This window comes from Ranitomeya variabilis, chromosome 6, assembly GCF_051348905.1.
Source record: "Ranitomeya variabilis isolate aRanVar5 chromosome 6, aRanVar5.hap1, whole genome shotgun sequence".
Taxonomy (NCBI): domain Eukaryota; kingdom Metazoa; phylum Chordata; class Amphibia; order Anura; family Dendrobatidae; genus Ranitomeya; species Ranitomeya variabilis.
In genome coordinates, this window is record NC_135237.1 from 561,190,361 (window position 1) to 561,203,814 (window position 13,454).

Genomic DNA, 13,454 nt, shown 5'->3' on the forward strand with positions numbered 1-13,454 from the left:
GCAGGGGGACGAGACGCAGGGGGACGCAACGTGGAAAAATGTGATGCGGAAGAATGTGATGCGGGGTACGTGACGCGGGAGGACGCGGTGGTGGCTACTCGCGTCTTACCTTCTGCACAGCCCCGTAGCGCTGGACGGCCTCCGATAACTGGCTCTTCAGTCTGTCCAGCTGCAGACGATCTTGCTGGAAGATCCGAACAAGGAGGAGAAAAATAAATAATAATAATAATAAAAATAATAATAATAATAATAATAATAAAACTGCATAAATCAGAGGAACACAACACCGTATCACTGGTGTCAGAACATGATGGACATCGCGCATAACTGTGCCCACGTTCAGGAATGTACGCAGAATTTTTCTTTCGCAGGAAATCCGGTCGCGGTTTTTTTCGTAGATTTTTCGCATTTTTTTTCCAGAGGATCTCAATACAATAATATAGTGGCAATTCCAGAGGTTTTCTGCAAAATTATTGAACATGATGCGTTTTGTTCCGCAATGCGTTTTTTTTCGCGTAAAAAAATGCAGCATGGGCACAAAAATTGCGGAATGCATTAAAATTATGGGATGCTTGCTGTAAGCGTTTTCTACGTGTTTTTGCAGCGGAAAACTGCTGAAAAAACGTGGAAAAAAAACGCGAAAAATCCTAAACGTGTGCACATAGCCTAATTGGTTTCTTCGGAGCATTCAGGGGCCACATGTCTCTGGGGGGCGGCAGATGCGCCAACGTTACATTTTTGCTAAAGATAATGCACAAGTTCAAAGGAAGTTGTCTAAAATTACAATAACGCGGCCGCTTTCTATCAAAACCAGCGCCCCAGCCACGCGTTCAGGCTCCATCAGATAGGACCACTCAGCTCCTCGTGGGCGGAGCTGCAGTACCAGACGCGTCCTGTAGACAGAGGGGTGCGGTTTTTATTAGCAGCAGGTGCCCATGTTTTCCCATCAGTATGAAGCTAATTTATCGTCCTGCAGCTTTATCTATAAATCAAAGTAAGGGACGGGGGGCGCGATAAGAATGAAGCGTTTGGCCGCGGGGGTCCGCACACTCACCCGGGTGGAGTCTCTCACAATCTCCGAGAGCTGGCGGATGGCTTTGGTGCAGGAGGTTATGGTGATATTGGTCTCCTGCTGCGTCACATGCCTGAGAACACAGGAACGGGGGAAAATTAAAACAAGCAAAAAGCTTCAAAAAAAGTAAAAAAAAGAGTAATAAAATAAATAAAAATATTTTCGGCCATTGTGGTCTCCAGTATAAATCTTATCCTTCATGTTAGATGCTGGGCAACTCCGCCCGCACATCACTTATAAGATCACACGAGGACGTCTTATCCTCCGGTCACATCCAGAGCTGCATTCACAATTCTGCAAGTGCTTCTCACAAAATTAGAATCTCATCAAAAAGTTAATTTATTTCAGTTCAATACAAAAAGTGAATCTCCTATATTCTATAGAGTCATTACAGAGTGATCTATTCCAAGTGTTTATTTCTGTTGATGTTGATGATTATGGCTTACAGCCAATGAAAACCCAAAAGTCATTATCTCAGTAAATTAGAATACTTTATAACACCAGCTTGAAAAAATTATTTTAAAATCCGAAGTGTTCCCTACTGAAATGTATGATCAGTAAATGCACTCAATACTTGGTCGCGGCTCCTTTTGCATCAATTACTGCATCAATGCGGTGTGGCCTGGAGGCGATCAGCCTGTGGCACTGCTGAGGGGTTATGGAAGCCCAGGTTGCTTTGATAGCAGCCTTCAGCTTGTCTGCATTGTTGGATCTGGTGTCTCATCTTCCTCTTCACAATACTCCATAGATTCTCTATAGGGTTAAGGTCAGGCGAGTTTGCTGCCAATCAAGCCCAGTGATTCTTGGTAGACGGCTGCGCTGACTTAGGTCTTGATAAAACCCATTGGCCCTACACCAGCAGATGACATGGCTCCCCAAACCATCACTGATTGTGGAAACTTCACACTAGACCTCCAGCAGCTTGGATTGTGGCCTCTCCACTCTTCCTCCAGACTCTGGGACCTCGATTTCCTAATGAACTAATGAAATGCAAAATTTACTTTCCTCTGAACACAACATCAGAGCACCCCACAGGGGACATCACAGCGATCTGTAGCATCGCATGGAAAACTGATTGACAGGTTGGTCACACTTGTTAGGCATAGTGCTTGACAAGTGTGACCAACTTTTTACTATTGATGTTGCCTATGCAGCATCAAAAGTAAAAAGATATGTTAAAAATAATTTAAAACAATTAAAAATCGTGATATTCTCACCTTCCGGCGTCCCCTGCAGTCTTCCCGCTCCTCGCGATACTCCCGGCAACTCCCGTTCCCAATAATGCCTAGCGGCAATGACCCCAGATGACGTAGCATAACACGAGACCGCTACGTCATCACAGGTCATTTTCGCAATGCATTACTGGCAACGGAAGCATTGCGAGGAGCGGGAAGACTGCGGGGGACGCCAGAAGGTGAGAATTATTTTAATTCTATTTTTTTTTTAACAATTATATGGTCCGATCCTTCTTTCCTAGGTATTGAATTTCAGGGGAGAAATCATATGCCCCTACACAAGACATCCGGCAGATGTACATGGCCCCAAGCTGTACTGACCTATACCCAGCCTGTGAATAAAGCACAGCCAGCCGCCATGTACGAAGCCCTCCGGCCCGGCTGTGAAGGACGCCAGCCGTAACCATTATCCACGGATGTTCCTTCCAATGCAGCAAGTGTTAATCTGCTTTCCAGGCCGCCTGCTCGTCATTCACCGCCCGCCATTCATTGTCTGGGAGCGCGGTATCTGCTCTGCAGCCGCTGGAGGCTCGCGGGGGATGGAGAGGATTGTCAGCAGTGCTGCAGAGCATTTGCAAGCCATATGATTAGTGCATTGTACAGATAAGGAGGGAAGGCGAGATAAGGGGGCAGAGACAAGCTCTTTGGCCAGAGGACTGCTGTGTAAGCACACGCTTTTCTGCTCCGTTGGCTTTTGAATAGATTTACCAGAAAATGGATTTATTTTCTAATTTTGAGAGTAAAAAGGTGCGGCGATGGCTCAACATTAATCATTTTATGTAGCATTTGCATCCATGATGAAGCCGTTACATCCAGCACATCGGCCCCGGTATTCAACCTGCGGAAGGAATGGAAAGCCCCCAATACCTGGCTACAGGACGATGGGTATTCTCCAAAGTGCAGAGCTGTGACAGCGCCGCCTCCATGCAGGCGTTAGAGAGCCCCCTGTAGAGGGGTGTCCTCACTCGTAAGCTAAATGCACGCTGCGGGGGATGGCATCACTATGATCGGTGGTGGTCCGACCTTGGTAAATGAAGGTGCAGTGATGGGGTGCAGCAGCATTCTCTTTCCATTCCTTCGCTGCACAGCAATACTCCTGGATGGGGCCTCGCTGCACTGTGGGTGGTCAGGGGGCCTACATGTAAGAAACTGGAGGACGAGGAACCACTGCATCATCAACAGGTCGGACCACCTGAATATACGCAAAGTTTGCAACAAATGGTATTAAAGTTAATACATCATCACTTTCCAGCAGTGGCAGGAAGGAGGGAGATGCAGCTGCAGAGTCTCTCGCTCTATACATGTGTAAGAGGGAAGATGCAGGAGGGAGAGACATGATTGGCTAAGAGCACCGGCCCAGCAGTGACATCACACCAAGAGCCCAATCAGGTGGAATGGAGAGAAGAGACAAGAAAAGAGTGCTGCCGAGTCCTGACCTACAGAGGAGCTCCAGGAATGCGGAAATATAATCATCCACACCGATGCACTACAATACTCAGCAGGCACGGCCAACTGATTCCACCATACTCCACTCCTCAGGTTACCAGCATCAAGTGCAGAGAGATTTTATTATCGGTCACAAACTATGAATTCAGTTGCGTCTAACAGTACAGTAGTGTTATAAGAGGAGCAGCTGACATAACAGGGACAGAGACCCCCACGTCCTATAGAGACAAAGACCCACCCCCGCTTCCTGTACAGAGATAAGAACCCACCCCCGCTTCATATACAGAGATAATAACCCGCCCCTGCTTCCTATACAGAGATAAGAACCCGCTCCCGCTTCCTGTACAGAGATAAGAACCCGCCCCCGCTTCCTGTACAGAGATAAGAACCCGCCCCTGCTTCATATACAGAGATAAGAACCCGCTCCCGCTTCCTGTACAGAGATAAGAACCCGCCCCCGCTTCCTGTACAGAGATAAGAACCCACCCCCGCTTCATATACAGAGATAAGAACCCGCCCCCGCTTTCTGTACAGAGATAAGAACCCACCCCGCTTCATACAGAGATAAGAACCCGCCCCCGCTTCCTGTACAGAGATAAGAACCCGCTCCCACTTCCTGTACAAAGAACCTGCCCCTGCTTCATATACAGAGATAAGAACCCGCCCCTGCTTCCTATACAGAGATAAGAACCCGCCCCCGCTTCCTGTACAGAGATAAGAACCCGCTCCCACTTCCTGTACAAAGAACCTGCCCCTGCTTCATATACAGAGATAAGAACCCGCCCCTGCTTTCTATACAGAGATAAGAACCCACCCCCGCTTCCTGTAGAGATAAGAACCCACCCCCGCTTCTTATACAGAGATAAGAACCCGCCCCCGCTTCCTATACAGAGATAAGAACCCGCCCCTGCTTCCTATACAGAGATAAGAACCCACCCCCGTTTCCTGTAGAGATAAGAACCCGCCACCGCTTCCTATACAGAGATAAGAACCCGCCCCCGCTTCCTATACAGAGATAAGAACCCGCCCCCGCTTCCTATACAGAGATAAGAACCCGCCCCCGCTTCCTATACAGAGATAAGAACCCACCCCCACTTCCTGTAGAGATAAGAACCCACCCCCGCTTCATATACAGAGATAAGAACCCGCCCCTGCTTCCTATACAGAGATAAGAACCCACCCCCGCTTCCTGTAGAGATAAGAACCCACCCCCGCTTCATATACAGAGATAAGAACCCGCCCCCGCTTCCTATACAGAGATAAGAACCCGCCCCTGCTTCCTATACAGAGATAAGAACCCACCCCCGTTTCCTGTAGAGATAAGAACCCGCCCCCGCTTCCTATACAGAGATAAGAACCCGCCCCCGCTTCCTATACAGAGATAAGAACCCGCCCCCGCTTCCTATACAGAGATAAGAACCCGCCCCCGCTTCCTATACAGAGATAAGAACCCACCCCCGCTTCCTGTAGAGATAAGAACCCACCCCCGCTTCATATACAGAGATAAGAACCCGCCCCTGCTTCATATACAGAGATAAGAAGCCGCCCCTGCTTCCTATACAGAGATAAGAACCCTCCCCCGCTTCCTGTAGAGATAAGAACCCACCCCCGCTTCATATACAGAGATAAGAACCCGCCCCCGCTTCCTATACAGAGATAAGAACCCGCCCCTGCTTCCTATACAGAGATAAGAACCCACCCCCGTTTCCTGTAGAGATAAGAACCCGCCCCCGCTTCCTATACAGAGATAAGAACCCGCCCCCGCTTCCTATAGAGATAAGAACCCACCCCCGCTTCCTGTAGAGATAAGAACCCACCCCTGCTTCATATACAGAGATAAGAACCCGCCCCGCTTCCTGTACAGAGATAAGAACCCGCTCCCACTTCCTGTACAAAGAACCTGCCCCTGCCTCATATACAGAGATAAGAACCCGCCCCCGCTTCCTATACAGAGATAAAAACCCGCCCCCGCTTCCTATACAGAGATAAGAACCCACCCCCGCTTCCTGTAGAGATAAGAACCCACCCCCGCTTCATATACAGAGATAAGAACCCGACCCCGTTTCCTGTAGAGATAAGAACCCGCCCCCGCTTCCTATACAGAGATAAGAACCCGCCCCCGCTTCCTATACAGAGATAAGAACCCACCCCCGCTTCCTGTAGAGATAAGAACCCACCCCTGCTTCATATACAGAGATAAGAACCCACCCCCGCTTCCTGTACAGAGATAAGAACCCGCTCCCACTTTCTTGTACAAAGAACCTGCCCCTGCTTCATATAGAGTTAAGAACCCGCTCCCGCTTCCTGTACAGAGATAAGAACCCGCCCCTGCTTCCTATACAGAGATAAGAACCCGCCCCTGCTTCATATACAGAGTTAAGAACCCGCTCCCGCTTCCTGTACAGAGATAAGAACCCGCCCCTGCTTCATATACAGAGATAAGAACCCGCCCCCGCTTCCTGTACAGAGATAAGAACCCGCCCCCGCTTCCTATACAGAGATAAGAACCCACCCCCGCTTCCTGTAGAGATAAGAACCCACCCCTGCTTCATATACAGAGATAAGAACCCGCCCCCGCTTCCTGTACAGAGATAAGAACCCGCTCCCACTTTCTTGTACAAAGAACCTGCCCCTGCTTCATATAGAGTTAAGAACCCGCTCCCGCTTCCTGTACAGAGATAAGAACCCGCCCCTGCTTCCTATACAGAGATAAGAACCCGCCCCTGCTTCATATACAGAGTTAAGAACCCGCTCCCGCTTCCTGTACAGAGATAAGAACCCGCCCCTGCTTCATATACAGAGATAAGAACCCGCCCCCGCTTCCTGTACAGAGATAAGAAACCGCCCCCGCTTCCTATACAGAGATAAAAACCCGCCCCCGCTTCCTATAGAGTTAAGAACCCGCTCCCGCTTCCTGTAGAGATAAGAACCCGCCCCTGCTTCATATACAGAGATAAGAACCCGCCCCCGCTTCCTATACAGAGATAAGAACCCGCCCCTGCTTCCTATAGAGATAAGAACCCACCCCCGTTTCCTGTAGAGATAAGAACCCGCCCCCGCATCCTATACAGCGATAAGAACCCGCCCCCGCTTCCTATACAGAGATAAGAACCCGCCCCCGCTTCCTATACAGAGATAAGAACCCGCCCCCGCTTCCTGTACAGAGATAAGAACCCGCTCCCGCTTCCTGTACAGAGATAAGAACCCGCCCCCGCTTCCTGTACAGAGATAAGAACCCACCCCCGCTTCCTGTACAGAGATAAGAACCCACCCCCGCTTCATATACAGAGATAAGAACCCGCCCCCGCTTCCTGTAGAGATAAGAACCCGCTCCCACTTCCTGTACAAAGAACCTGCCCCTGCTTCATATACAGAGATAAGAACCCGCCCCCGCTTCCTATACAGAGATAAGAACCCGCCCCTGCTTCCTATAGAGATAAGAACCCACCCCCGCTTCCTGTAGAGATAAGAACCCACCCCCGCTTCATATACAGAGATAAGAACCCACCCCCGCTTCATATACAGAGATAAGAACCCGCTCCCGCTTCCTGTACAGAGATAAGAACCCGCCCCTGCTTCATATACAGAGATAAGAACCCGCCCCCGCTTCCTGTACAGAGATAAGAACCCACCCCCGCTTCCTGTACAGAGATAAGAACCCACCCCCGCTTCATATACAGAGATAAGAACCCGCCCCTGCTTCCTATACAGAGATAAGAACCCACCCCCGCTTCCTGTAGAGATAAGAACCCACCCCCGCTTCATATACAGAGATAACCCGCCCCCGCTTCCTATACAGAGATAAGAACCCGCCCCTGCTTCCTATACAGAGATTAAGAACCCACCCCCGTTTCCTGTAGAGATAAGAACCCGCCCCCGCTTCCTATACAGAGATAAGAACCCGCCCCCGCTTCCTATACAGAGATAAGAACCCGCCCCCGCTTCCTATACAGAGATAAGAACCCGCCCCCGCTTCCTATACAGAGATAAGAACCCACCCCCGCTTCCTGTAGAGATAAGAACCCACCCCTGCTTCATATACAGAGATAAGAACCCGCCCCGCTTCCTGTACAGAGATAAGAACCCGCTCCCACTTCCTGTACAAAGAACCTGCCCCTGCCTCATATACAGAGATAAGAACCCGCCCCCGCTTCCTATACAGAAATAAAAACCCACCCCCGCTTCCTATACAGAGATAAGAACCCACCCCCGCTTCCTGTAGAGATAAGAACCCACCCCCGCTTCTGTTATGGTTCTCAATGGCAAGAGAACATAGCCCAGCAAACATACGAACTAGCTCTTGGAAGGATGGAAACTAAACTGACCATGAACTAAACCTGCCGCACAACTAACAGTAGCCGGGTAGCGTAGCCTGCGTTTTATCCCTAGACGCCCAGCGCCGGCCGGAGGACTAACTAATCCTGGCAGAGGAAAATATAGTCCTGGCTCACCTCTAGAGAAATTTCCCCGAAAGGCAGACAGAGGCCCCCACAAATATTGGCGGTGATTTTAGATGAAATGACAAACGTAGTATGAAAATAGGTTTAGCAAAATTGAGGTCCGCTTACTAGATAGCAGGAAGACAGAAAGGGCACTTTCATGGTCAGCTGAAAACCCTATCAAAATACCATCCTGAAATTACTTTAAGACTCTAGTATTAACTCATAACATCAGAGTGGCAATTTCAGATCACAAGAGCTTTCCAGACACAGAAACGAAACTACAGCTGTGAACTGGAACAAAATGCAAAAACAAACAAGGACTAAGTCCAACTTAGCTGGGAGTTGTCTAGCAGCAGGAACATGCACAGAAAGGCTTCTGATTACAATGTTGACCGGCATGGAAGTGACAGAGGAGCAAGGCTAAATAGCGACTCCCACATCCTGATGGAAACAGGTGAACAGAGAGGATGATGCACACCAGTTCAATTCCACCAGTGGCCACCGGGGGAGCCCAAAATCCAATTTCACAACAGTACCCCCCCCTCAAGGAGGGGGCACCGAACCCTCACCAGAACCACCAGGGCGATCAGGATGAGCCCTATGAAAGGCACGGACCAAATCGGAGGCATGAACATCAGAGGCAGTCACCCAAGAATTATCCTCCTGACCGTATCCCTTCCATTTGACCAGATACTGGAGTTTCCGTCTGGAAACACGGGAGTCCAAGATTTTTTCCACAACGTACTCCAACTCGCCCTCAACCAACACCGGAGCAGGAGGCTCAACGGAAGGCACAACCGGTACCTCATACCTGCGCAATAATGACCGATGAAAAACATTATGAATAGAAAAAGATGCAGGGAGGTCCAAACGGAAGGACACAGGGTTAAGAATTTCCAATATCTTGTACGGGCCGATGAACCGAGGCTTAAACTTGGGAGAAGAAACCCTCATAGGGACAAAACGAGAAGACAACCACACCAAGTCCCCAACACAAAGCCGAGGACCAACCCGACGCCGGCGGTTGGCAAAAAGCTGAGTCTTCTCCTGGGACAACTTCAAATTGTCCACTACCTGCCCCCAAATCTGATGCAACCTCTCCACCACAGCATCCACTCCAGGACAATCCGAAGATTCCACCTGACCAGAAGAAAATCGAGGATGAAACCCCGAATTACAGAAAAAGGGAGACACCAAGGTGGCAGAACTGGCCCGATTATTGAGGGCAAACTCCGCTAAAGGCAAAAAAGCAACCCAATCATCCTGATCTGCAGACACAAAACACCTCAAATATGTCTCCAAGGTCTGATTCGTCCGCTCGGTCTGGCCATTAGTCTGAGGATGGAAAGCAGACGAGAAAGACAAATCTATGCCCATCCTAGCACAGAATGCTCGCCAAAATCTAGACACGAATTGGGTACCTCTGTCAGAAACGATATTCTCCGGAATACCATGCAAACGGACCACATTTTGAAAAAACAGAGGAACCAACTCGGAAGAAGAAGGCAACTTAGGCAGGGGAACCAAATGGACCATCTTAGAGAAACGATCACACACCACCCAGATGACAGACATCTTCTGAGAAACAGGAAGATCCGAAATAAAATCCATCGAGATGTGCGTCCAGGGCCTCTTCGGGATAGGCAAGGGCAACAACAATCCACTAGCCCGAGAACAACAAGGCTTGGCCCGAGCACAAACGTCACAAGACTGCACGAAGCCTCGCACATCTCGAGACAGGGAAGGCCACCAGAAGGACCTTGCCACCAAATCCCTGGTACCAAAGATTCCAGGATGACCTGCCAACGCAGAAGAATGAACCTCAGAAATGACTTTACTGGTCCAATCATCAGGAACAAACAGTCTACCAGGTGGGCAACGATCAGGTCTATCCGCCTGAAACTCCTGCAAGGCCCGCCGCAGGTCTGGAGAAACGGCAGACAATATCACTCCATCCTTAAGGATACCTGTAGGTTCAGAATTACCAGGGGAGTCAGGCTCAAAACTCCTAGAAAGGGCATCCGCCTTAACATTCTTAGAACCCGGCAGGTAGGACACCACAAAATTAAACCGAGAGAAAAACAACGACCAGCGCGCCTGTCTAGGATTCAGGCGTCTGGCGGACTCAAGATAAATTAGATTTTTGTGGTCAGTCAATACCACCACCTGATGTCTAGCCCCCTCAAGCCAATGACGCCACTCCTCAAAAGCCCACTTCATGGCCAAAAGCTCCCGATTCCCAACATCATAATTCCGCTCGGCGGGCGAAAATTTACGCGAGAAAAAAGCACAAGGTCTCATCACGGAGCAATCGGAACTTCTCTGCGACAAAACCGCCCCAGCTCCGATTTCAGAAGCGTCGACCTCAACCTGAAAAGGAAGAGCAACATCAGGCTGACGCAACACAGGGGCGGAAGAAAAGCGGCGCTTAAGCTCCCGAAAGGCCTCCACAGCAGCAGGGGACCAATCAGCAACATCAGCACCCTTCTTAGTCAAATCAGTCAATGGTTTAACAACATCAGAAAAACCAGCAATAAATCGACGATAAAAGTTAGCAAAGCCCAAAAATTTCTGAAGACTCTTAAGAGAAGAGGGTTGCGTCCAATCACAAATAGCCTGAACCTTGACAGGATCCATCTCGATGGAAGAGGGGGAAAAAATATATCCCAAAAAGGAAATCTTTTGAACCCCAAAAACGCACTTAGAACCCTTCACACACAAGGAATTAGACCGCAAAACCTGAAAAACCCTCCTGACCTGCTGGACATGAGAGTCCCAGTCATCCGAAAAAATCAAAATATCATCCAGATACACAATCATAAATTTATCCAAATAATCACGGAAAATGTCATGCATAAAGGACTGAAAGACTGAAGGGGCATTTGAAAGACCAAAAGGCATCACCAAATACTCAAAGTGGCCCTCGGGCGTATTAAATGCGGTTTTCCACTCATCCCCCTGCTTAATTCGCACCAAATTATACGCCCCACGAAGATCTATCTTAGAGAACCACTTGGCCCCCTTTATGCGAGCAAACAAATCAGTCAGCAGTGGCAACGGATATTGATATTTAACCGTGATTTTATTCAAAAGCCGATAATCAATGCACGGCCTCAAAGAGCCATCTTTCTTAGCCACAAAGAAAAAACCGGCTCCTAAGGGAGATGACGAAGGACGAATATGTCCCTTTTCCAAGGACTCCTTTATATATTCTCGCATAGCAGCATGTTCAGGCACAGACAGATTAAATAAACGACCCTTAGGGTATTTACTACCCGGAATCAAATCTATGGCACAATCGCACTCCCGGTGCGGAGGTAATGAACCAAGCTTAGGTTCTTCAAAAACGTCACGATATTCAGTCAAGAATTCAGGAATCTCAGAGGGAATAGATGATGAAATGGAAACCACAGGTACGTCCCCATGCGTCCCCTTACATCCCCAGCTTAACACAGACATAGCTTTCCAGTCAAGGACTGGGTTATGAGATTGCAGCCATGGCAATCCAAGCACCAACACATCATGTAGGTTATACAGCACAAGAAAGCGAATAATCTCCTGGTGATCCGGATTAATCCGCATAGTTACTTGTGTCCAGTATTGTGGTTTATTGCTAGCCAATGGGATGGAGTCAATCCCCTTCAGGGGTATAGGAGTTTCAAGAGGCTCCAAATCATACCCACAGCGTTTGGCAAAGGACCAATCCATAAGACTCAAAGCGGCGCCAGAGTCGACATAGGCATCCGCGGTAATAGATGATAAAGAACAAATCAGGGTCACAGATAGAATAAACTTAGACTGTAAAGTGCCAATTGAAACAGACTTATCAAGCTTCTTAGTACGCTTAGAGCATGCTGATATAACATGAGTTGAATCACCGCAATAGAAGCACAACCCATTTTTTCGTCTAAAATTCTGCCGTTCACTTCTGGACAGAATTCTATCACATTGCATATTCTCTGGCGTCTTCTCAGTAGACACCGCCAAATGGTGCACAGGTTTGCGCTCCCGCAGACGCCTATCGATCTGGATAGCCATTGTCATGGACTCATTCAGACCCGCAGGCACAGGGAACCCCACCATAACATCCTTAATGGCATCAGAGAGACCCTCTCTGAAATTCGCCGCCAGGGCGCACTCATTCCACTGAGTAAGCACAGCCCATTTACGAAATTTCTGGCAGTATATTTCAGCTTCGTCTTGCCCCTGAGATAGGGACATCAAGGCCTTTTCCGCCTGAAGTTCTAACTGAGGTTCCTCATAAAGCAACCCCAAGGCCAGAAAAAACGCATCCACATTGAGCAACGCAGGATCCCCTGGAGCCAATGCAAAAGCCCAATCCTGAGGGTCGCCCCGGAGCAAAGAAATCACAATCCTGACCTGCTGAGCAGGATCTCCAGCAGAGCGAGATTTCAGGGACAAAAACAACTTGCAATTATTTTTGAAATTTTGAAAGCAAGATCTATTCCCCGAGAAAAATTCAGGCAAAGGAATTCTAGGTTCAGATATAGGAACATGAACAACAAAATCTTGTAAGTTTTGAACTTTCGTGGTGAGATTATTCAAACCTGCAGCTAAACTCTGAATATCCATTTTAAACAGGTGAACACAGAGGATGATGCACACCAGTTCAATTCCACCAGTGGCCACCGGGGGAGCCCAAAATCCAATTTCATAACAGTACTGTTATGGTTCTCAATGGCAAGAGAACATAGCCCAGCAAACATACGAACTAGCTCTTGGAAGGATGGAAACTAAACTGACCATGAACTAAACCTGCCGCACAACTAACAGTAGCCGGGTAGCGTAGCCTGCGTTTTATCCCTAGACGCCCAGCGCCGGCCGGAGGACTAACTAATCCTGGCAGAGGAAAATATAGTCCTGGCTCACCTCTAGAGAAATTTCCCCGAAAGGCAGACAGAGGCCCCCACAAATATTGGCGGTGATTTTAGATGAAATGACAAACGTAGTATGAAAATAGGTTTAGCAAAATTGAGGTCCGCTTACTAGATAGCAGGAAGACAGAAAGGGCACTTTCATGGTCAGCTGAAAACCCTATCAAAATACCATCCTGAAATTACTTTAAGACTCTAGTATTAACTCATAACATCAGAGTGGCAATTTCAGATCACAAGAGCTTTCCAGACACAGAAACGAAACTACAGCTGTGAACTGGAACAAAATGCAAAAACAAACAAGGACTAAGTCCAACTTAGCTGGGAGTTGTCTAGCAGCAGGAACATGCACAGAAAGGCTTCT

General features: G+C 48.5%; 1 protein-coding gene across 7 annotated transcripts in view; it reads right to left on the reverse strand.

Annotated features, from left to right (window-relative positions):
• The window catches only part of TSNARE1 (t-SNARE domain containing 1), a 248,681-nt gene that overhangs the window by 140,472 nt on the left and 94,755 nt on the right, over positions 1 to 13,454 (reverse strand). For all 7 annotated transcript variants that reach the window (XM_077271329.1, XM_077271328.1, XM_077271326.1 and 4 more), the window contains 2 exons: positions 1,055 to 1,145; positions 110 to 184 (listed from right to left, as the gene is read on the reverse strand). In XM_077271329.1, the coding sequence (XP_077127444.1) occupies positions 110 to 184; positions 1,055 to 1,145 (166 nt within the window). The remainder of the gene's footprint in view (positions 1 to 109; positions 185 to 1,054; positions 1,146 to 13,454) is intronic.